At 40.0% G+C, this 22,496-nt stretch overlaps 1 protein-coding gene across 4 annotated transcripts in view; it reads left to right on the top strand.

The window, feature by feature from the left end:
* The window catches only part of LOC134539483 (glutamate receptor ionotropic, kainate 2), a 639,484-nt gene that overhangs the window by 516,214 nt on the left and 100,774 nt on the right, over positions 1-22,496 (top strand). For all 4 annotated transcript variants that reach the window (XM_063381555.1, XM_063381552.1, XM_063381553.1 and 1 more), the window contains exons 3-4: positions 2,336-2,587; positions 22,085-22,260. In XM_063381555.1, the coding sequence (XP_063237625.1) occupies positions 2,347-2,587; positions 22,085-22,260 (417 nt within the window). In that variant the 5' untranslated portion in view covers positions 2,336-2,346. The remainder of the gene's footprint in view (positions 1-2,335; positions 2,588-22,084; positions 22,261-22,496) is intronic.

The following is a 22,496-nucleotide window of genomic DNA, read 5'->3' on the forward strand; positions in this document are numbered from 1 at the left end:
GAACAACATATTAAAATACTCGAAATTTCTTGTTCTTTGTTCGCGTCCTTGTTTTTTAGGCCCTGAAAATCTTCAATGCCTACAATTTGCATTGTTGTACTCGTTCTCAAGCTGAGTCACAACCGATAGTCCGATGAAGCTCAGATTTATCTCAAATGAAAAAAAAGAGATATTATGGAAAGTACATGTGTTCAGTTTAAACTGATAATAATTCATATTACTATAAAACAAATAATAACAAAAAGTAAAAAATTATTTTGTACAGTACGAAAAAAATTAATTTTGGCACTGCCTACAGACGTAGATAGATTTCGAATTGTCTATTTATTCTGGATTTTTTTTTAGAAACTTCTGTAAACCTCTGGAACAATTTAAGAACTTAATGTACAATATATCTCATATTTTCTGAATATTCCAAAATGATTAATAAAACTTTTTTTCATATTCCATGAAGCGAAAATGTTCGAATGTTTTTAACTGAATGCATCCAGCATTGAATGTTTAGAAAGAATTTCATATTATGCCTACTCAAGAAGTTGTGCATTTTTTACTTCAAACATTTTGTGCTACCCCTTGCACTAATGTATAGTCATATAATAATTTGCTTTGGATCAAGGGTTAAATGATATTAAGATGGTTTAAAATAGATTCGAACGAATTTAATAGTAAGGAAGAAAAAAATATTTTTTCATATTTTTTACGGTAGTTGTTTGTTTCATCAAAGATTGTTTTAGCTAAAAGTTTTAAATAAATTTTAGAATTTTTACAATAATTCTCCATGTGAATATAGAGCTCCAAAAAAAATTGTTTCCGATGGTGGCTATCTGTTCAAATTGAGAAGCATGGTTGTATCGAACATGATTCTGCAGCAACTTACACGCTTTTGATTTTCTTCTTCCGTAAATAGGCGATGTTTTATCAACTTCTAGCAACAGCGTGTGAAAAATTTACTATACTTTCATGTTGCCTTTGTCTTTCTGGATCACAGTAATGTTATATACTTTTGCTGAGTTTTTGTCGGTACTTGGACACAACATTTTTTTTTTTTTTTTTTTACATTTCCATTTGGGCTTGTTTTGATTGATTGTCATAAATATCAACTTTATATCGAGCTCTACAAGAACAAACAGGATTCCCGACAACTCTATGTTGAGTGCAGTGGCGACTATTGAATCGTTTCAACTCAAGTCTCTTCGAAGTATGGTTTAAGCATTGCTGTAAGATGGACTGTGTTACTGCTATTACTTACTTAAAAAGATAAGCCTGTGAAGTTTCACCACAGGTTGTCACTCAAGACAATATAAGGATAAGACATCTTCAATGTCCTTCGGACCTGCTCTGGGTTTTATATCCTGGAATTACACTATGTCCATCGAACACGAACACTGCAGTTTGATAATTTTTCCTCGACGAGTGTCTCGAAGATAAACGTGGCTAACACTCTTGATTGAATGCAGTTTTTTTTTGGACATACATCATTGCAGTTTTGCACTGTTTGTCGTGGGAAAAAAACGTCGGTGAATTATTCGCCAAGGACGCGGCTACAACCCAGAAGCCAAGCTACTTTATGAAATTCATTTTTCGAGATGATACAAAAATTTGGCGCATAATTTATAATTTTTTAAAAAAAATGGACAAGATAATGGAATATTCAATATTTTTGTTAATGTGCGCATTTTTTTTTACTGGAAATATGTTCATGGAACTTTAACTATTGAAGGCACTTTCCCTAGCTTGGTTCATGTTTCTGCAAGTGTGCTGCTAAGGTGTGTCAGGCTATAGTCGATAGCAAATATCTATGTACTTGTAGAGCTTCAACTGATACTTGGATACCGTGGCGGTCGGGGGGGGGGGGGGGGGGAAATAGATGGAGTGAAGCGTGGAAACGAAACGTAAAAAAATGTGTGTTTGAAAAAAACATAGTTTTCTGTTACCTACATCATGACAAGGGGTGATAAAGAGTAAATGTTAGGAAGGTTATTTCCATTAATAATAATAAAGAATGGTCTCGCATTAAATTCAAAATAAATGCTTGTTCCCTGGACGTATGTGTAGTTGAATCATAAGGCAGAGTGTGAGTGTGATGACCTGGAAACTTCGTTTTTATCACTTTGGCTCACTATCGCCGATACGCCCCTGGCTAGGGCGGGCCTCGTGGCGGTTTCATTGCGAGTATTATCGTGTACAGAATGTTTCATAAGTCCCAGAACGTATGGAACAGGATCCTAGGACGCTACAACATAGTTACCATTATTATACGAACAATCGTGCTTTTGTGGTGGTGCAAGTTCGCGAAATGGACGCCGGAGAACACCGTGCGGTTGCGTGGTTGCAGCGTGCCGCCAGATGGAGTTCGGCGTGCAGGCCATGTTCGGGCCGTCGGACCCGCTGCTCGGCGCGCACGTGCAGTCCATCTGCGAGGCGCTGGACGTGCCGCACGTGGAGGCGCGCGTGGACTTCGAGCCCGCCTTCAAGGAGTTCTCCATCAACCTGCACCCCTCGCAGGAGCACATCAACCGCGCCTTCAAGGACGTCATGGGCTTCCTCAACTGGACCAAGGTGGCCATCATCTACGAGGAGGACTACGGTGAGTCCTGCTGCCCCCTGCCGCCCTCCTCCTCCCCTGCCGCCCCTCCACCCCCCATCCCCTCCACCCGTCCACCCGTCATCCCATCCATCCGTCCACCCCTCCACCCGTCATCCCCTCCACCTGTCCACCCGTCATCCCGTCCACCGCTCCACCCGTCATCCCCTCCACCCGTCTACCCTTCATCCCCTCCACCTGTCCACCCGTCCACCCGTCCACCCGTCATCCCCTCCACCCGTCATCCCCTCCACCCGTCATCCCCTCCACCCGTCATCCCCTCCATCCCCTCCACCCGTCCACCCCTCCACCCGTCATCCCCTCCACCCGTCATCCCCTCCACCCGTCTACCCGTCATCCCCTCCACATGTCCACCCGTCATCCCCTCCACCCCTGAACCCTGTGCCGTGAAAGCCTGCTCACATCATATTATTTTTAGATGTATTGATTGTTTTATTAGTAACAGGAAAAAAATTTCCCTGTGGTTAAAAGTATGTTATGATGGTCAAGATCTTTAACTTCTTCACGTACAAAAAATAGCCATGATGAGTGGTTTTACGAATCGCTGGTAGTCGTGATCGCACAGGCAAGACCACGGTGACGGCAGCTTAACGACCCTGTGCCTTGCCCGAGACAGGACGATCCCGCGGTGGTTTGCCATTGCCTCGCGCGGGATGAAGGTGGGAAGGGACATCACAAACACCCAGTCCTGAGCCCAGGGAGAAGGTTTGAAAATAAACCCCCTCCCCAGCAAGGAGTCGAACCCGGGCCCTCTAGGCCCCGCAGCCAGACCCGCCAGCCACCGGATGAGTTCACAAGTAATCTGATCAAATGGCAAAATTAGGTATATTAATGCGAAGTTAATACCAAAGTAACAAATAAACGCACGTACACTGTAAATTTTTTTCTACTGAATGGAAATGAATTAATTCATTAAAAATTGGTTGTCTGTATAGTCGGTTTATGGATGATAGTTTAACATGACAACGTCATAACAAAACATTCATGAAATGATTGCATACTTTTATGAATAAAATTGAATCACTTTTATTGAATTATCACTATTTTGTATGGATACAAAGAAGGAGTGAAATGAAATCTACAATTTAATTGAGAAATTTACTTTTATTTGCACTCATTAATTCAAATATGTTTATTACTTTAACGAAGAGATTATTTTAACTATAACTTTTATGTTTGCTATTTAACTTCTTCCAATATGTATTATTCTGTTAAGGATAGGACGATGATAGGAAAAGTAGGAAACGAATGGGAGTGTTTCAAGTTTAATGTGCCTCGAAAATGTCAAATCGATGGTTGTTCCAATCGAGTGGAAGAGAGATAGATGCGGCGCAAGCGTACAATGAGCGTAACGGGACAATGCGCGTAACAGGACACTTTTTCGTGCGTGCAGCCGGCGTTCATCGATTTATTAGACGTTGTCACGTCAAAATTAAATCACTACAAAATACAGTTCTCATTAAAACTAGGTTCGGATTCGTACCTGGGCATGTATGCTCTGCGCTGTCCAACTACCTCCAATAGTTACAAGTTATTTGTAAACTGCTCCCTGAATAACTTCCCAAGTATTAACTGTGGGCATTAATATGCATAATAAAACCAAATAAAGTCCATTATTTAATAAAAAAAATTAAAGCTTCAATTAACCATCAATTAAAATTATATGTGCCAATTTTCGTAAGAAATACTCAGTATTATCTCTCGAAAAAAAAAAGTATTTTATGTATACAAGTACAAAGTCACAGTGTCTTTATGGTAGTATTACAAAATTATTTCTAGGCAACTTTATTCCCTAGGAAGCTTCTGTGAATGTACAGAATTTTTGGTTTCGATGGATGCAGTGTTACTGTGTGCACGCGGAGAAGTGTGGACTTTAATCTTCGCGAAACTAATTGTGTTTGTGTGGTGAAGGGAGGGGTAAAAGGGGGGGGGGGAGGTCAGTAATCATAACTCTGCCAACTGGTCCTGTCGCGCGGACGTTCATCCTAGTGGGATTAGCAGCTAGTTGGTCGTTTATTTCAGCTCGGTGGGGGGGAGGTGGGGGGGAGGTGTCCAGTTCTGTCCGCCATCTTGGTCCAGGGCGGGCAGTCGGACGGAGGACCGCTTATCAACCCCCTCCCCCCCCCCCTTCTTTCTCCCCGCTGTTTCGTACATGGGGACGAAAATACCTCCTCGGGAGTTTTGCCCCGGATTAATGAAGAGGAACGAAATTAACAGGTGGGAGTCGGGGGGTCCCTGGAGTTGTAGGAGGACGTACAGAACCCTCACGTCAGTTGCATGCTTTCCCTTTCGGTCCCTCTTTGAGCGTTCCCTCTCACCCTGCAAGCTTAATTCCTCTCTCTCTCTCTCTCTCTCTCTCTATCTCTCTCTGTGTCTCTCTGTGTCTCTATTTATCCGTCCGTCGGCACCCACACCCACTCACAACATCCGCCTGTGGTTCGCAGTTAACAACTTGGCGCCGGCGAACCTGCTTCGTCGCTAAGTCCCCACCCCCCTCCTCCCCGGGCTCAGACGAAGAGCAAATCGGGAGAGACGGGGGTTGTGGCATGGGAAGTTGTTGGGATGGAGGTATAATTTCAGAAGAGGTAGGGAATAAAAAATAAATTACAGATATTGCTGTGTGGGAGTAAAACGTTAAAACCCTTTTGTGTGTGTGTGTGTGTGTGTGCGCGCAACCCCGTTGCGAGACCTTCTTGTTCTTTTAACAACAACCGTCATCATTGATCTTCCTAAAGTGCGCATTCGGGACGAGAGGTTTGTTTGAGTCTTCTCTCTCTTTTTTCTTCGTTTTTTTTTATTTTACCCACTGGGAAATAAAACGGGCATATGGAAGTCTACTTAAAAAAAGAACACTTGATTGCAAAGCATTTCAGGGAAAACAGAACTGAATTTATATTCCGCCTTCTCCCTCTTCGAGCTAATAACTGGGAAGTAATTACTCTCGTCTTGATTTTATTTTTGTTGTTGTTGAACTCACGGTTAAAATAGAGGCAGATGAAGGTTTTTTTTTTTTATGTTTTTATCTGGATCGTTATTCATCGTCGAAGAAAGAACATTTCTTTTGTAAAACGAAAGTATGAATTCATCTTTCTTGTCTAAGTGTCTGGATGCTTTATGCAGATTTTTTTTCTGATGTTGCACATTATTTGTTTGTAAAAAAATTGTTTTTGTATTATATTTATTTAAACTTAAGAAGAAGCTAAGACGTATGCTAATTTTAATAATTACTAGTAATTAATAATCTATGATAGACTACACGATAAATTGTTTTGTATAGTTTAAATCCGCGGATACATATTTTAAATTGTACATCATTCTTTCAAGAAAGAGATATATCTCACGTAACCGATAATACTGACCTTAAGAATCTTCTTGAAATATTTTATTTAATCAAGGAAAGTTTACAGCATCTTGAAATCATCTGTGTGTGTTTTGTACAAAAAAAACTAAACTATCTTACGATACAGCCTCGCATTTTGCACCAGTGTCATGTAATTAAAATATATATATATATAAATATATATAAATATATATAAATATATATATATATACGTGAGTCATACTTTCAGTACTCGCCAGAAACGTGTAACATCTCACCTCGGTAACGAGAAATTTCATGTGTTCCCATGTTACAAACACACTTAAAAAGACGAAACTCAGATAAGAAATTTAACGTATAAATCTTTAAATCAATGCCAAGCGTGATAATAATATACATGCAAATTGTGTTTTTCAACTACATTTCTGGACGCGAATCACACGTAGTTCCTGCTCCCGCCGCTAGAATTCGCGGCCGGAGCAACTACGTCGACCAACGAATCTTTCAATTTTCAGAGCGAAATTTTAAACTTTATAATTAAATGGCTCCGATAAAAACGGAGAAGAAATGATCAATTACTAACCCCGACTTTGGACCTGATTTTCAACTGGGAATTTTATTTAAGTACAGCCAATCTTGGTAAAGTTCATTGAGCAGTTAATACTATATAGTTTTTCCTTTGGCTTTGTGAACTTTGTCTTGTTACCATCCACCACAGGTGGCAGCGCCGTGGATAAACATTTCCGTTTCATGGGACTTCCCTTTCATTCACGGAATCACTCCTTTCAAATGCCATATGCCGAGGGGTGAGATGTTACACATCAAAAAACCTTTTAAAAGTACTCTTACTCACCATTTAAAAATTGGCCATGTGATATCATGGTTTCCTATGCTCGGGCGTAACTTGGCCTGCCTTTGCACTGTGACCTCCCCTTTCTCCACACGCCACTTGGAAAGGGGAATGAAGTGGAAAGGGTAGTCTAGATGTAACAACCAAGGTTTCAGGTACGTATAGGCAAACAGTAAAGTTAACAACCAACAAAAATGAAATGTGCCCATATTCCGCAAAAAAAAAAATTAAAGATAGCATAAAGACTGTATTCGAGCACTCCAAGAATTAACATAAAGTCTCTCAGACTAGATTCAAGGACCAGATTGAAGGAGTGCCTTTCTGGAGAAATGAGACCAGTAAATAAGGTAACTTTATTCACCCGGCATATTTTCGATTCATTTTTCTGCACTCCCCTGCCTTTTTTTTTTTGTTCTAGTCAACAGTCGCTTCATTTCGGGCCCGGCATCCAAGACGCTCCTGCTGACGATACCTCTGTCTCGCCGACGAGACTGAAGTACCCGGTACTCAGAACTTCAGATTAGTTGAGAACGTCGTTAGCCCCGGGAGAAGACGGCGCGTCGTCCTCGGAGCGGCCAGGTCGCCAGAAAGATGAGGCTTAAATCGAGTTCGAACGGAATTGAAAACAGGTTCGGGAGGGAAACGGGGGAAAAAAAAAGACCCCGAGTGACTTAAAGACGAGCGATGTGCGCTAATGGAGACCCGGCGCCTGCGAAGAGACGGCGTCATCGCGTCGAGGGGCATTGGGTTCGAACCACAGACAACCGGGGTGATTTCGTAAAAAAGTTATCAGACACGTTCCATTGCAGTTTTTGCACGGTCCGTCAAGTGAAATATTCATAAATGAAATGAAAACATAAACGCACAAGCCTAAATTCAAATTCACGTTATTTTATCCAACAATACCGTGACAGTATGGTGGCTAATATTACAGAAATAATTAATTAATAATGAAAATGATAATGCAATAGCCGTTGCCAGGAGACGAAGAATGTATAAAAAATGCAATAGCAAAAAATTCTGGCTTCTGCTATAAATCTATCCTTGCTGGACAAAAGAGAAGTTCACAAGCTGGCAGCTGATGTCGAACAGAAAAAACACATCGACGAACCCAAACAGGTATCATGAACAACACGACGACGACAGCACAGACAAAAACATTTCTAACTTGAAATATCAGACGCCACAAGAAGTCCGTGAAAGGAATTTAGTCATGAAAAAAAAAAGTAATTTAAAGCACAGATGAACACAGTCCTATTACACGCGAAACATACTGTGTTCCTCGGTTTTTGTCGTCGTTGTTCTGTCCGTGAGATGTGATTATCTGTTCATCTTCATATATTTTGTTTCGTATGTTGCGTTGTCCAGGGCTTGTTGTCTGTCCGCATTTACTGTCATTGTTTGAAACTGTCTCGTCGTTGCTATCCCACTTCAAACAACAGTTTCCCTACATCTGTTTTGGGTTTCTACATGGTTTTGATTAGGAATATATGACCTAGTCTGCTGTGGCTTTATTTGCAAATTGTTGTTTTCCTGTTAGCTGAAAATCATGCCCAAAGTTTAATGTTTTCCTCATTTTATATGTATGTATATATATGTATGTGTATATATATATATATATATATATATATATTAGTAAAATAAATTTAACCCTTTCAGTCAAACTTTGTTAGTTCCTACGATATATCGAATTTTAATTTTAAAATAAACCATAAACTATTATGTCCATCATAATTTACGCACTCCTTAACCCACACACTCAAGGTTTAATAAACTCGCATGTACCATTGAGATGTAAATTTGTTCAGTTCACCGTTCGAATAGGCTAAAATGGTTAAACTATGTTTCAAAAAAAATATATATACAAGTTTTTTTTTTTTGCTTGTGTGAAGAAAAAAAAACTCTACCTTATCCACAAGAAACACAATATTACAACAAAAAGGAGGTTAAAAAAAGGGGGGGGGGACAGTGTTGCTGTCTCACAAGTTACGGCTATGAAAGAGTCTTAAAAGTAAATATTATAAATGTAATTTTTTATAAAACGTTTCATATCAAAATAAAATAAGAGTTCAGCTCCCTTTGAAAGTGCACGAAGTCTGGCCGGTGGATGAATCCACGAGTTATACGTGTCCGCACGGGGTCGCAGGGGTGGCTGCTAGCCAGTTAGGGAGAAGAGGCGACTAGATTGCCGGACAGTTGGCACACTTGTCCCGGCGACCGGGCCAGCCGGACAGTTGGCAATCTTGTCCCGGCAGGCAGCAGGCAAGCGCGCTCTCCGCAGATCCAATTACCGGGACGTGATGGAGCTAATCTGCAACCTCACTTTCCCCCCCCCCCCCCCTCGCGCACCGTCCACACGGAGACCTTCGCAAAGCTTTCTCCCTCGCTTGGTTGCTTCATCCACCTCTACCCAACCCCCACCCCTCCCCAACCAGAAATCCCTGCTCATCCGACGGCTAGGGATGACCAAATCCCCCCCCCCCCACATCAGTAACCCCAGTGACCATGAAATGGCCCGAACTACGTCAGCGATCGTTCGAGTGTCAACGAATTTTCAGAACGAAATAAATGAACGTTGAAAGATTTCCCTGCCTTTTTTCATGGTGGGGGGGGGGCGGGGTTTACCCCCTTCAACAACCCCATCCCACCTTCCTCCACATATAACAACCCCTAAACCAAAAACATTCCACCAACTGAGCAGGATAACTTTTTTTTTTTAAGTACCAAACATGAAAACATGAAAACATTCCTGTAAAAATATTTTTTTTACGTCATAAAACATTCCATTATTCTGGCTTAAATTTTTATATATTTTAACTCTTAAATACGGTAGTTAATATTACACAAGTATCCAACATTTCTAGAAATATATTTTTTAGTACTTCAAAGGGCCAAGTATTTTTGGAAAACCTGTAATTGATGTTAAAAAAAATTTCTGTGTCTATTTTTCGACTATGAAAAAACAATTCTTATACAGTATTATTAATTATCTCGTGGTTGCCTCTTAAACTATGGTAATGTATAGCAATTGTTAATACTTTTATGACCTTTTAGAGTTTATCGCACGGTCTAATGAATGTTATGCTCGCTGAAAAAGTTATTATTTCTTTGGATTCAAAGCGATCACATTTTCGGTATTCTTTTTACCGTTCGGAGATTGCACTAAGCGTTGCGACATATTTTAAAGGTTTAGAAAGTCACTTAAAAATAATTAAAAATTTAACGCTTCAAACTGCGACAGTCATTTCGCTGGCAAGCCCACGAGAAGTCAATGTCATAATTCCATGTGGAATTCGATGTGGCATAAACGTATTTAGGAATTAGATTAATTAGATTGGAAACGAAAGCTTCCTATTTCCGTGACACTGGAACACATTTGGAGACACCCGGATTACCCTCTGCGTTAATTGCCTCTCCCCTCCCCCACCACCGCCCCTGCTGGTGGTTCGACGGCCACTCACTGGATTACCGCACCGTGACGTCACGTGTGTCTCGTCCAATCCTCTTGTTGCGAGGCTTAGGCTTCAGTGCATTCGTTAATTTTCCACTCGAATCCAAACAGATTCGATTTGTTGTTTAAGCGTAGTATACTTCGACTACACTTAACATGATCAAATGAGTACAACTGTGACAGAGTGATAAAAAAAATATGATGAAACTGCACCATTTTAAAATATGTTTGAAGCGTTTATATATATATATATATATATATATATATATATGGTGGGATGATAGGAGCGATGCTCCCTGGCGCTTCCAGCGCGGGTTCGCCTCTAAGCGCAAGGCTGCGGACTGGTGCGATGTCTTCTCGTCGCGGGCGTAGGGCAACTATAAAATTTAGAGCGGTAACCCATAACTTTACATGAAGGAAAAACGGAAATAATAAAGGTGCAATGCAAGTCACTTGAGAGCTTTTAGGAATCTCTGACGTCACCACCGCAACCCCCGTAGCACAGCTGCTAGCTTCCCCCCCCCCCCTTCTACAAGCACTACAGGGCGCCTGTCCTAACCTACCACATCTCTGGGACTGCTCAGAACACACACACGGGAAGCCTTCTTTTCACAGACGAGAGAGCCAAACGCCCGATCGTGCATCTTCGGTTTTTTTTTGTTCATTGTAAAGGTTAGGTTAGCTACATTATAAATACTTTAAAACATTGTGGGCGGTTGATTTGGTTAGGATAGCTACATTAATGATACTGTGAAATCATGTAAACGGTTTCCTAGCCCTGGATAGCTACATATTAAAAAGTTATTTGCTAAGCAACCATAAAATGATTTTACAGTATTTTTTAATGTAGCTATACTTACCTAATATAACCAACCATCCACAATGTTTTAAAGTATTTATAATGTAGCTAACCTATCGTAATCGACCGCAAAATTTAAAGCCAGACCGGTTTAATCAATGAGATAGAACGGGAAAAAAAGAGGCGAGCATGAACTTCGGGGAACTTCGAGTGTGGCTCTCTCGTCTGTGAAATAAAGGCTTCCCCCACACACACAACCCGTGACCCGGCCGAGGACATATCCCCCCCTCCCCCCCGTTTTCAGGTTAAGGCCAGCTGCTCAGCTAAATACTAAATCATCCCATCCCCCATTTTTTTTTTTTTTACTAAACGGAGGGCTGGACGACACGCAATATTAACATAAAAACAAACTCACCTCCCATGAAATTCAATTTAATTAAATTGGCCATTTTTTAGACTGAGTCGCATCTGTATTTTCGTACCATGTGTGTCTCTGCCTGAGGACGGGAGCAGATAGCAGTTCCCGAAACGTCGCTTGTTTCTGTTTTGGAAAACTATTGTCTTTGTTTCGTGTTTTCGTTTTGTCGTGTTTTTGTCTCATTTCAACTGTTGTGCTGAATTTTTTTCTGGTTCAATATTTTTGTGCTGTCATCATTATTTGTGGGTGTTTTTTTTTTTTCGTTCTCTTAGTCCATTTTTGTTTGTTTTTCTTTGTTTGTTGACCATATTCCTGTTATGGAATATTATGTGGTGTTTATATCCTGTTGACATTTTTTTTGCTTAATGTGTGTTTTTGTCTTTTGGTTTTTTTGTAGTTTTCTTCTACAGACATACGTGTGCTTAGCAATGGCTAGAGACCGGAAAAATTCGTGGGTTCAATAAACTTCAGGATAGACTCCAATATCCTCTACACACTCGGGCAAATGCCAACTGTACATTGGCTGCTGACTTGTGAGTCGTCTCGACTGGGTAACCTGTGATTCGACACATCTATGAGTGAGGGTCTCTAATTGGCCCTCAGTCCTCCTGATTAACAGTGAACCAATGGCAGAAGCCGCACTAAGGTATAATTATCTGAATTTTAGCATAACACGAAATGAACCCGCGAATTTTTCAGGTCTCTAGCAATGGCGTATGTCCAAAAGCTTACATCAAGTCATGCACTCCCATTGCACAAATCTTTCAAAGATAATGTTTTTATATGGGTACTACGCAAGAGGTTAGGGGCTGCATTCAGCCGGCCTGGGACACCTCGCGGGCCCAAGTTCAGGTGCTGCGCCCCCTGGGTCCGCTACTGACGATGATGATACCCCTTTTGGCCAGTCATCAATGGCTGCTTGGGGTCGCTTCATTGAGCAGTTGATCTGAGCCCGGCCCTTTCGTGTTTTCTGCAGTCCGTTCGTGCCTGATGACGGGAACACAGATGCCAGTTTCCCGAAACGTACAACACCTGTTGATCTTCATCGTTGATGTGTTCGTTCATAATTATTTGCTGCTTTTGTCCAGGTTTTTGTTGCGTCCATCTGCGTTTACCGTTTTATTGTTACAACGTCTCGTCGTCGTTGTTAGTCCACTGCCGTTCGTCTGTGCTGTCTTCGTTGCGTTTGTCCGTAATATCTGTTCAGTTGATTTTGGCTTTTTTTCTCTGTGTATTTTATGTTTTCATTTTTTTTTATTTCTTCCATTTTGCGTTTATGAAGGGAAAAAATAATTTCGCGTGGCTAACAGTGCAATAAACGGCAGTGACTGTATTAAACCAACCTCTCCCCTCCTAGCCGTCCAGGCCAGAGACGGAGCTCCACAGTTCTCCAGTTCCAAAGCTGGGACTCCCCGCGGAGGTTCTCTGGGACTCGAAAGCTACCGGCTCACCGGCAACCAGGTCCTCCGAGGAGACGAAAACTAAAAGAAATTTTCTCTCCCCGAACCGCCGAGACTGTTATAATTTCCCCGTCGTTTGTGTGCGCTGTCCTTTTTACTCCTCTTTTTTTTTTTCTTCTTTACCAACGTAGGTCATAAAAGAGTTATCAGCATTTCCTTTCCCTCTCCTTCGCTTTTGGTGTGTCCCGTCACTCCGTTTCACCCGCGGCCGTTTCACCAAGTACACACACACACACACACACGTCCAGGCCCGATGTCTTCATATTCCCCCCCCCCCCCCCCCAATCATCCCCTCCCGGTCGGGTGGAATTTAATATCACAACGACTCCCCAAGGTGTTCTTTATTTTATCTCCGCGTCTCACTGCCGACCCGCCTGTCCTGTCCTGCAGGCTGTGTTCCATAATCATAGTTTCTTTTCTTTATTCTCTCTCTCTCCTCTCCCCCCTCCCCTCTTATCACGCGGGCATAACGAACCCGGCAGCTTAATTAAGTTGGCTGAACCCGGCCGCACATTTATGAACTTGTGTGTGTACGTCGCGGGGTAAACTATTTTTTGCAGCGTCTCTCACACTTAGCCCTGCCCGCTGTGCAAAGAGTAAATGTCGAGCACTGTCGCCAGATTGTTACAGTCTTCGTTTGTGCACCGTCGTTAATTATAATAATTTTGATTTCTTTTTAAATTTTACTACCTAATTGTTGATTTTTTCTAAAATCATAAAATAGTATCTATTGGCAACAAAAAAAAAGTCGGTTTACGGACGATAATTTTACGTGATAACGTCATAAGAAATCATTGATGAAAAATTGCATACTTTTTAATATTAAATATTATTTACAGTTTTTGCCAATTTAAATTTAAATAATTTGTTTAAATATAATCACGAACTATTAGTTTAAAAACCTACCTTTAACCTGTTTGTTATTATAGAAGATTTTCTCGCACGGTGGTTGACCGGTTCTTGCACGCTCGGCTCAGGTAGAACGTGACAATGAGTCATGCTTTTTCGTGCGTGCAGCCGGCGTTCGTCGATTTATGAGACGTTTTCACGTCAAAAAATAATCCAACCTTAAACACAAATTATTATTTCTGAGGAGAAACTATTAGTAGCAGTCGGTCGCTATTGATAACAGTGCATTTCATGCGTTCCATTAAATTATGTGCTACGCTTAAAAGGGCCAAACATTTTAACACTAAATGGCAAAAAAAAAAAGTTTTTTTTAACAGTTGAAGACAAGATGGTGTTTTTCAATGGTGTATCATTATAGATGGATATTATTAGATGATGTTCTCAATGAAACGCATTCTCATTCTAACTTTTTTACTAATCATCTAATCAATTTTACTAAATCATCTAATTAATATTATACACGTTTTATATTAATTTTGAATTATGAGTATTTATTTATTTTTTATTTTATTTAGTCTATACTTCACCAACCGTATTTATAATATCACTCCAATATTTTTCTAATTTGATTTCTATTAATTATCTGCATGCAAAATTAAATCTATTTTTTTTATTACGCCAAGTAAGTAGGTATAACTTCTAACGTGCGAACATTAGTACACGCACCCATTTATTTTATTAAGAACATAAATTTTTGTCATTCAGGGCTGGACATTTGCCTCCATTAAGGGAGACCACATATTCTAACATGTGTTTGAATGTGAAATAGAGATACAGTAGAACCTCTCATGTCCAACCATGACTGGACCGGGCCATTGTAGAAACGGCCAAAAGTTCGGATATCCGTAGGAGCAAAAAAACGCCTTTCCCAGCTATACAGTACGTACAGTAATACTTGTAAAATTGTTTCTGTATACATTTCTAACATTTACTGTTGTTAAATTATAAATGAGAAGATGAATACAATGTAATCATACCTTATTTAGAGAATTCAGTAATGTATTTTTGTTTCAGTTTTGCCAAACCTTGCTTCTGTGGAAGTGTCCCTCCACTTTTTCTTACCCACAATACATTACGTTACGTTAAAAAAACATAGAACAGTACTATATTATAGTAGTAGCACATTCTATGCCAACAATCACGGCTGAACTGACAGTTTGCGACACGAAAACATGTGGATGCGTCACATTTTCAAGTCTGAACAGGTTCGCCAACCACGGAGACTAGGGTCGGATATCCGGAGGAGTCGGCTGTGGGAAGGGGGGATGCACCACAACGCCGAAATACCACAACGCCGAAATACACTACGCCGAAATACACTACGCCGAAAAATGTCATTGCAGGACTGCCACAAAGGTTAGGTTAGGTTAGACTAGGTTAGGTTAAACTAGGTTAGGTTATACTAGGTTAGGCTAGGCTAGGCTAGGATAGGCTAGGTTAAGTTAGGTTAGGTTATATTACGCTAGGTTAGGTAAGGTTAGGTTTAATTGTGGTATTTCGGCGTTAAGGTACATTTAAGAAACACACACAAATTCATTCAGTTGTTATTTCTGCGTTGTGGTACACAGCAGTTTTCTAGCTGTCGGCGTTGTGGTCAATTTTGACATTCGGCGTTATGGTATTTCGGCGTTGTGGTAACGAACCGTGGGAAGGTCGGATATGAGGGGTTCTACTGTACTTGTAATGTCGTCACGAAGAAGTCTGGGACAAGGGGTGGTCGAGTTGGGTCGAACCCGAATTTTTCCGCCAGCAAGAAACTTGGTGGGAGGAAGGGGGGGGTGTCTTCTCAGGGTTACTTCCGTTTCCCTCGCCCATTGTTTCCATCATGTTCCGTCAACAACTCATCAACTTGCATCGTGTCTACCGATCTCGGGTCACTGAACAGTAGAAGTTATTCTTCCGAATAACTTAAACTCCATACTCGCGATGATTTCACGAAGGAAAATACTTTTTACAGCTAATTAGTTTCAATATTTAACACATTATGCACCTAACCTAAAATTTACTATAATTTATGCACCTAACCTAAAATTTACTATAATTTACTTTTATATCCTTTCATTTTTTTTCGTTTCCGTTACTAAATTATTCTGTAAAAAAAGAAAAACAATAATCTTGCGCTGAAAAATTTCTTACCGTTTTCTAACAATTAAATATTTCCAGCACAGTTTTAACTACACAAAGAAATTTGCCTTTGAATGAGTACTTACGTAACTTGCCTCCCGAAATTTTTTTTTATTGTCACGTTTCCACTTTTTTCTTCTTCTGCTTTAATGAGTACCTACTCAAATCTTTAACGCAGCGGTGGAATTGTTTTCTCGCGATTAAAAGTATAACGTTTATTGCGCGCGCAAATTTCGATTGTAATTAGAAGTCTTGATGTAAAAAAAAAATCGCCCGGAACCTCGAAGTCTTTTCAGATTGTCTTTTGTTTCATGGAGACGACCGGCATCCGGTGAAAGATGTTAGCAACGTTGAACTTTTAACGCCATCTCCTTCCTCCTCTGTTTGTCATTCCTGGGGTGATTTCCTTCTTCTTTTATCCCCTTCTTCCCCCCTCGCTCTCTCACTCCCGTGGACGGCGAGAGAGCAAGCACGGAAAGAACAAAGAAAAAAAATTTGGGTTGGTACGGGGCCTGTTTCACCGCTCGTTATCTTGCAACAACCTAAGATGAGGAAAATCTCTGACATGCGAACGAAAAAAAATAAGAGAGAGAGAGAGGGGGTTAACTAACGTTGCGAAAACAATTCCAAAGCTATTGTCGCCCTTTTGCACCCCCTGCTTCATCCTCTCGTTTAAAAACCTCAAAAGAAAATAACTTAAAACTTTTTTTTTATTCCACTCGTGTTATTATTCGTCGTTGTATCTTCGTTTGATTCTTTTTCCCCAGTTTATCTCGTGTCTGGATATGTCCCCTGTCACGAAATATCGTTGAAATATCAAGGAAATTGTTGGCGGCAGCGTAATACCTTCGATGTTCTAGGTTAAAGGTTTTTTTTTTTCGTACATGCCAGAAAGACTTCAAAGGTAAATACTGTTATTTCACAACAATAAAACCTTATTTAAAAAAATAAAATCCTCTAAGAGTTCGTTTATTTATTTAACATGGCATGTAATAAGGAAAAACAAGAGAATTATTATTTTTCACTTTATATTTATCATCAAAATAATATTAAGAAGGGATTAGCAGTCAATTATTGACTAAAAAAGAGATAAGTTCAACTGAGCTAGATCAAATAAAAACATTTTGATAAAGTTATGTAGATGTGTTCGATGTCGATTGATGATTTTTTTTTTTTTTTGTGTTTGCAGGTGAAGTCGCCGGTACTAAAGGTTGGGTTATGTTTATTTTTAAAATATTACCTCAACCTGTATTAATATCCCGTAATTACGTCACTACGTCTTGTTTTGCCTGTAAAGTTAGTTCCCTGAAAGTAGGAATACATCATTAGTACGAGAGTAAAATACAGCTGTAGTGAGAATAGACAATAGCGCAAAAGTAGTACAGTTTGAGTCTCTACCCCTACCTTCCTCCCCCCCCCCCCTCCCCCCAAAAAAAATTATTTTCACAAGTGTGCCAACCTACTCGCGTACTGATAGGCTGAGGGTTCAATTACCCATGAGATCAGGAAAATTGTTTTTAGATTAAATTTTGCCAGTGTCGGAGTAAAAAACCGTCTCTCATTTATAACCCCCCCCCCCCCTCCTTTTGACGTAAGTGTGTGAGACGTTTGTTAGTTCCTTATAAGTTAAATAAAAACAACACAGACATCGTCTGCAGTTTCATAGCGCAAAAAAACAAATAAGTTTTATGCATATGTACGGTTTACTACGGTGTGTAGTGCTTCCCAATGCTGGTAGCGTCTGGTTTGAGCTGAGCAACTGGTGTATTGCAACTGATAAAGTATTCGAGATGTAACATTAAACGTCTGAATAATTTTTAGTTGAAAAATATATATATATATATATTGCCTTTCGTTACTAACCCTAACTCCGCCGTTTAAAAAAATTAATTGCAAGTACAGACCTGTGGTGTTTGTACAGGTCGTTCTGATGTTTTTTTTTTTAAATAGCAGCGCGGTTCCTAAAACTCACGCTCAAACATTTTTTCATGCGTACATAAAAACGACATAAATAGCAAACAACAAATATATAAATCTCCGAGAGTGAAAAACATGGACTGTTGGTAGCACTTACTTGGGCTAGTATGTTCTGAAGGACTTTTAAATAGCGTGGCTGTACGCGTGGAGTTATGCTAGAGCAGCTACAAACAAGTGCCGCTGGTTTTGTTAAGTAAGTTACAAGCCCGTGAACGTAATTTTTTTATTTAATGTTCTAAAAAAATACGAGTTGGGTTTTTCATTTACTGTCTAGTAATCAAGCTTTGAAAACTGTACAATATTTAAACACAGTGCTGTCAAATTTGAACTAGTTAAATGCTGTTTTACGGTCTTTACAAAAACATGACTGCAACGTTTGCGGGTTTAGACTAGGGTTTGTTTTTGCATACTCGATAGTAATATAGTGAAATTAGTGCACGCCTATTTGCAATTTTTCAGAAATGATGTTTACTCCTGTAACTTTCAAATGCTTGTTGCGAAACAAAATTGTTCACTCTAAAAAAAAATTACTGGTGATATGCAGATATGAAATGGAAGAGTTCTCTCGCCCGACCATGCGACCGAATAGCACTTCTTTCCAAAGGACCACCTGCTGGATCCTGTGGCCTTTTTTTTCATCCTGCGGCACAATCTCGTTGGGATACCGTTCCCATCTGACGGCAGCGGCGGGAACCAATATCGGGTTGTTTGACTTAGGAAGGCTCTTGACGTCTGCGTAACCTCATACCATCCGCGGATCCGCGCGCATATGTGCTCTTCCCTTGCCCCGTGAAACCTCATTTCCGAATGTGACCTCTATTGCCCCGACTCGCAAGGATGTGCATCCAGTCCTATGTTCAGATCATCTCATCATTTTGAACGCTTTTTTTCTCTTCCTCCATTCAGTCTTTCTTTTGTGTTGTAAGACACGGTGCCACCTTCTAAATTTGACTGGGTAGTTGTTGAAGCTGATTCACTTAAATCAGTAGCTTTGTTAAGTTTGTTTCACACAACTTAATGTCAATGTCTTATCGGTAGATTTCACAAATCATCCAGTGAGTTTCACTAGTTAATCTCGGGTTCATAGTGAAAGCCCAAGGATTCTCCTGTCAGTATCCACAACTGTAAACACAATTTTTTTTTTACTACCAAAATGTCACTGTTTTATAAATTCTTCGATTCATATTTAGAGTTCATGTGCTTCAGTGCACGTCATTTTAAACTATTTCCTGTTTAACTGAGTGCCAACTAACGGCGCAAGATACACGTCTATTTTCAGCGAGCGTGGTTGCTCCCAAATCAGAAATTGAAGTAAATTTTACTGAATTTTCAACAAATAATTCAACCCAAATAAACCAAGAGTTCTTCATAATTTCAAGTAACTGAATCTTCGTAGAAACTGCGTCGTATTTCGACGTAGCTCGAGGTCCGAATTCTCTATGTTTCGTTCTAAACGAAGGTCAACACACACTTCGACAAAAGAAGATTGTTCTTACTGTAGACTTGACCGGTTTTTGAATGTTTTGTTAATATACCAAGACAATTCTTTTGGATACTTATGTTCAAAGTAAGAGAACTCAAGTGTCCGTAAGTTAATGAAGATAGCTGTACATTTACGAGGATAACTCGATAACTATTAACCAGCGATCTTCATAAATTGAAGGTGAAAAATTTTAACAGTAAACATAAAAAAACAGTTTTTGAAAGAGCTTTAAAATAATTCGGGAAGTGTAATGGGAGTGGTGATATTATGGATATAATGTTGTTTATTTATATGCCCGATTTTTTGAACACTTTCCTATCGTTTGAATATGAGAATAAGGGCGTTTGATCTAATAATTAGTCAAATGGGTGGTTACACTCCACAGCTATCTGTATGATCAGTTTTCCGGTGTAACGTAGAAAAAAATGTGGAAATCCATCCCTCTCCCCCTTTTTCAACCTTTTGGTCCAATTAAAATTTTTTAAGACCATAAATGTTTAAAATGGTCTTCGATGACAGTGGCAAATAGTTTTATCGCCGATAGCCAATAAGTTGGTAGCCCCTATACAATAGTTTGGTCATTGTTATCAAATAGTTTGGTCATAAGGTCCCAGTAGTTTGTCGTCGCTTACTGGTATGTTTGTGGTTATAACAGAGACCCGTGAATTTTTAAGGATTTTTGTTGCGCGATACATAGGACTGAATGGTACTGAGTTTTCCTGGAACTTAATTACTTGTTCATTGGTTGCTGCCGTCGAGAGAGGAGACATTTATGTCTTAAATGACCTGAATTTGTTTCGACGGTTCAGTTCCTGTTAATTTTTGACGTGACATCTAATAAATCGATGAACGCCGGCTGCACGCACGAAAAAGTGTCCCATTACGCTCATTGTTCCGTTACGCTGTGTCCCGTTACGCTCATTGTACGCTTGCGCCGCATCTATCTCTCTTCCACTTGACTGTTTATAAAGTGAAGTGAAAAGTTAATGTGGTTTTAATTGCTTATTACAACAACAATTTCGGCAATAAAGGTTAATTATTCTTGCATTTTAAAAATCTGATTACTAGTATAATTTCAAGTATTTATTCTTTTATTATTAAAATAAAAATTATTCAATTTTATTCATAAAAGTATGCAATCATTTCATCAATGTTTTGTTATGACGTTGTCACTTTAAACCGACTTTACAGACAACCAATTTTTTTTTAATTGGTTCATGCTACCTTGGAGGCGTGTTCAAACCTGCATGGGCCTGTTGAAGACATCGCAGAGAAATGAGTTCATTAAACGATTTCGTGAATTTTCCTGATCTCTAGTCGTAACGTGCTGTGAAAGGTCTGTGATTCGAGAAGTTCGAGACCACGTGAAATGCCGGATAAACAGTTCAATTGTATTCTTGAAAGGTTGTAATAGGCCTTCCTTTGTAAAAAAATATTATAGACGAGGTTGGATCTTCTTCAGAAAGACATTAAGGGATATGTAACTTGGGAAATGTGACTTGTAACTTTCTAGTAAACAGGAAACACTTTATTGAAATGAAAACCGACAGTAAGGATAGCTGAGCGGACAAAATATATAAATAGGTCAACCTATATAAATATTATGTTGCGACAATGCGTTAACACTTCACAAATATACACTAGGCTCCCAAGATGTTACATAACGCATTTCAAGCGCAATAAAATTATAGTGTACTTACAATTCCTTTATAAGCTACAGAAGTTAACCGGATAAATCCCTTTAATATAGAGTCCCTATGTGTTCAACTACGAAGAAGCTTTAATACTGATCAAACTACATTAATTACACTAGTTTACATCACACATTTTAAGCAATACCAAAAAATTAGGTGCTGATAGTTCATTTATCAAACATTAGCTGTTTGGTCATGGTTACAAAATACCTGTATTACAAATTCAAAACTTAAAAGGGGGTGGGGGGGTTGTTGTCTGTAAAGTCGGTTTACGGACGATAATTTTACGTGATAACGTCATAAGAAAAAAATTCACGAAAAATTGCATACTTTTTTAATTTTCAAATATTATTTACAGTTTTTTTTTTGAAAATTTAAATTTAAATAAATTTTGTTTAAATATAATCACGAACAATTAGTTTTAAAAAGCCCGCCTTAACCTGTTTGATATTATAGATGTTTTTCTCGCGCGGTGGTTGGCCGGTTGTTGCACGCTCGGCTCAAGGCGGAACGTGACAATTTTTCGCGCGTGCAGCTGGCGTTCATATCGATTTATAAGTAGAGACCGGAAAAATTCGCGGTTTCAAATGAACTTCAGGATGGACTCCAATATCCTCTACACACTCGGGCCAATGCCAACTGTACATTGGCTGCTGACTTGTGAGTCGTCTCGACTGGGTAACCTGTGATTCGACAATTCTATGAGTGAGGGTCTCTAATTGGCCCTGAGTCCTCCAGATTAACAGTGAACCAATGGCAGAAGCCGCACTAAGGTATAATTATTTGCATTTTAGCATAACGCGAAATGAACCCGCGAATTTTTCAGGTCTCTATTCATAAGACGTTATCACATGTGTAATATATATATATATATATATATATATATATATATATATATATGCAAAAAAATTTACCTGGACGCGAGCGGCAGGTTCGGTGCCGGACCACGGAGTGGATAGCGGATAGCGGACAGCGGCACGGGGGATGTGTTGCAGGACTGTTCAAGCTGCAGGACCTGGTGAAGCTGCCTCCCGCCGTGCGCATGGACCTGTACATCCGCCAGTCCAGTCCCGCCACGTACCGCCAGGTGCTGCGCGAGGTGCGCCAGAAGGACATCTTCAAGCTCATCGTGGACACCAACCCGCGCCACATCCCGCAGTTCTTCCGGGCGGTGCGTGCTCTCTCTCTCTCTCTCTCTCTCTCTGGTTCTTGTGCCTTTCTAGCCCATTCTTGAATCCATCATCTCCTGCGCCTTTCCAGCCCATTCTTGAATCCATCATCTCCTGCGCCTTTCCAGCCCATTCTTGAATCCATCATCTCCTGCGCCTTTCCAACCCATTCTTGAACCCATCATCTATTTCTTCTCTCTCGTTCATTCCTAAATCCACCTTCTGTCTTTCGTTCTTC

This window comes from Bacillus rossius, chromosome 15, assembly GCF_032445375.1.
Source record: "Bacillus rossius redtenbacheri isolate Brsri chromosome 15, Brsri_v3, whole genome shotgun sequence".
Lineage (NCBI taxonomy): Eukaryota > Metazoa > Arthropoda > Insecta > Phasmatodea > Bacillidae > Bacillus > Bacillus rossius.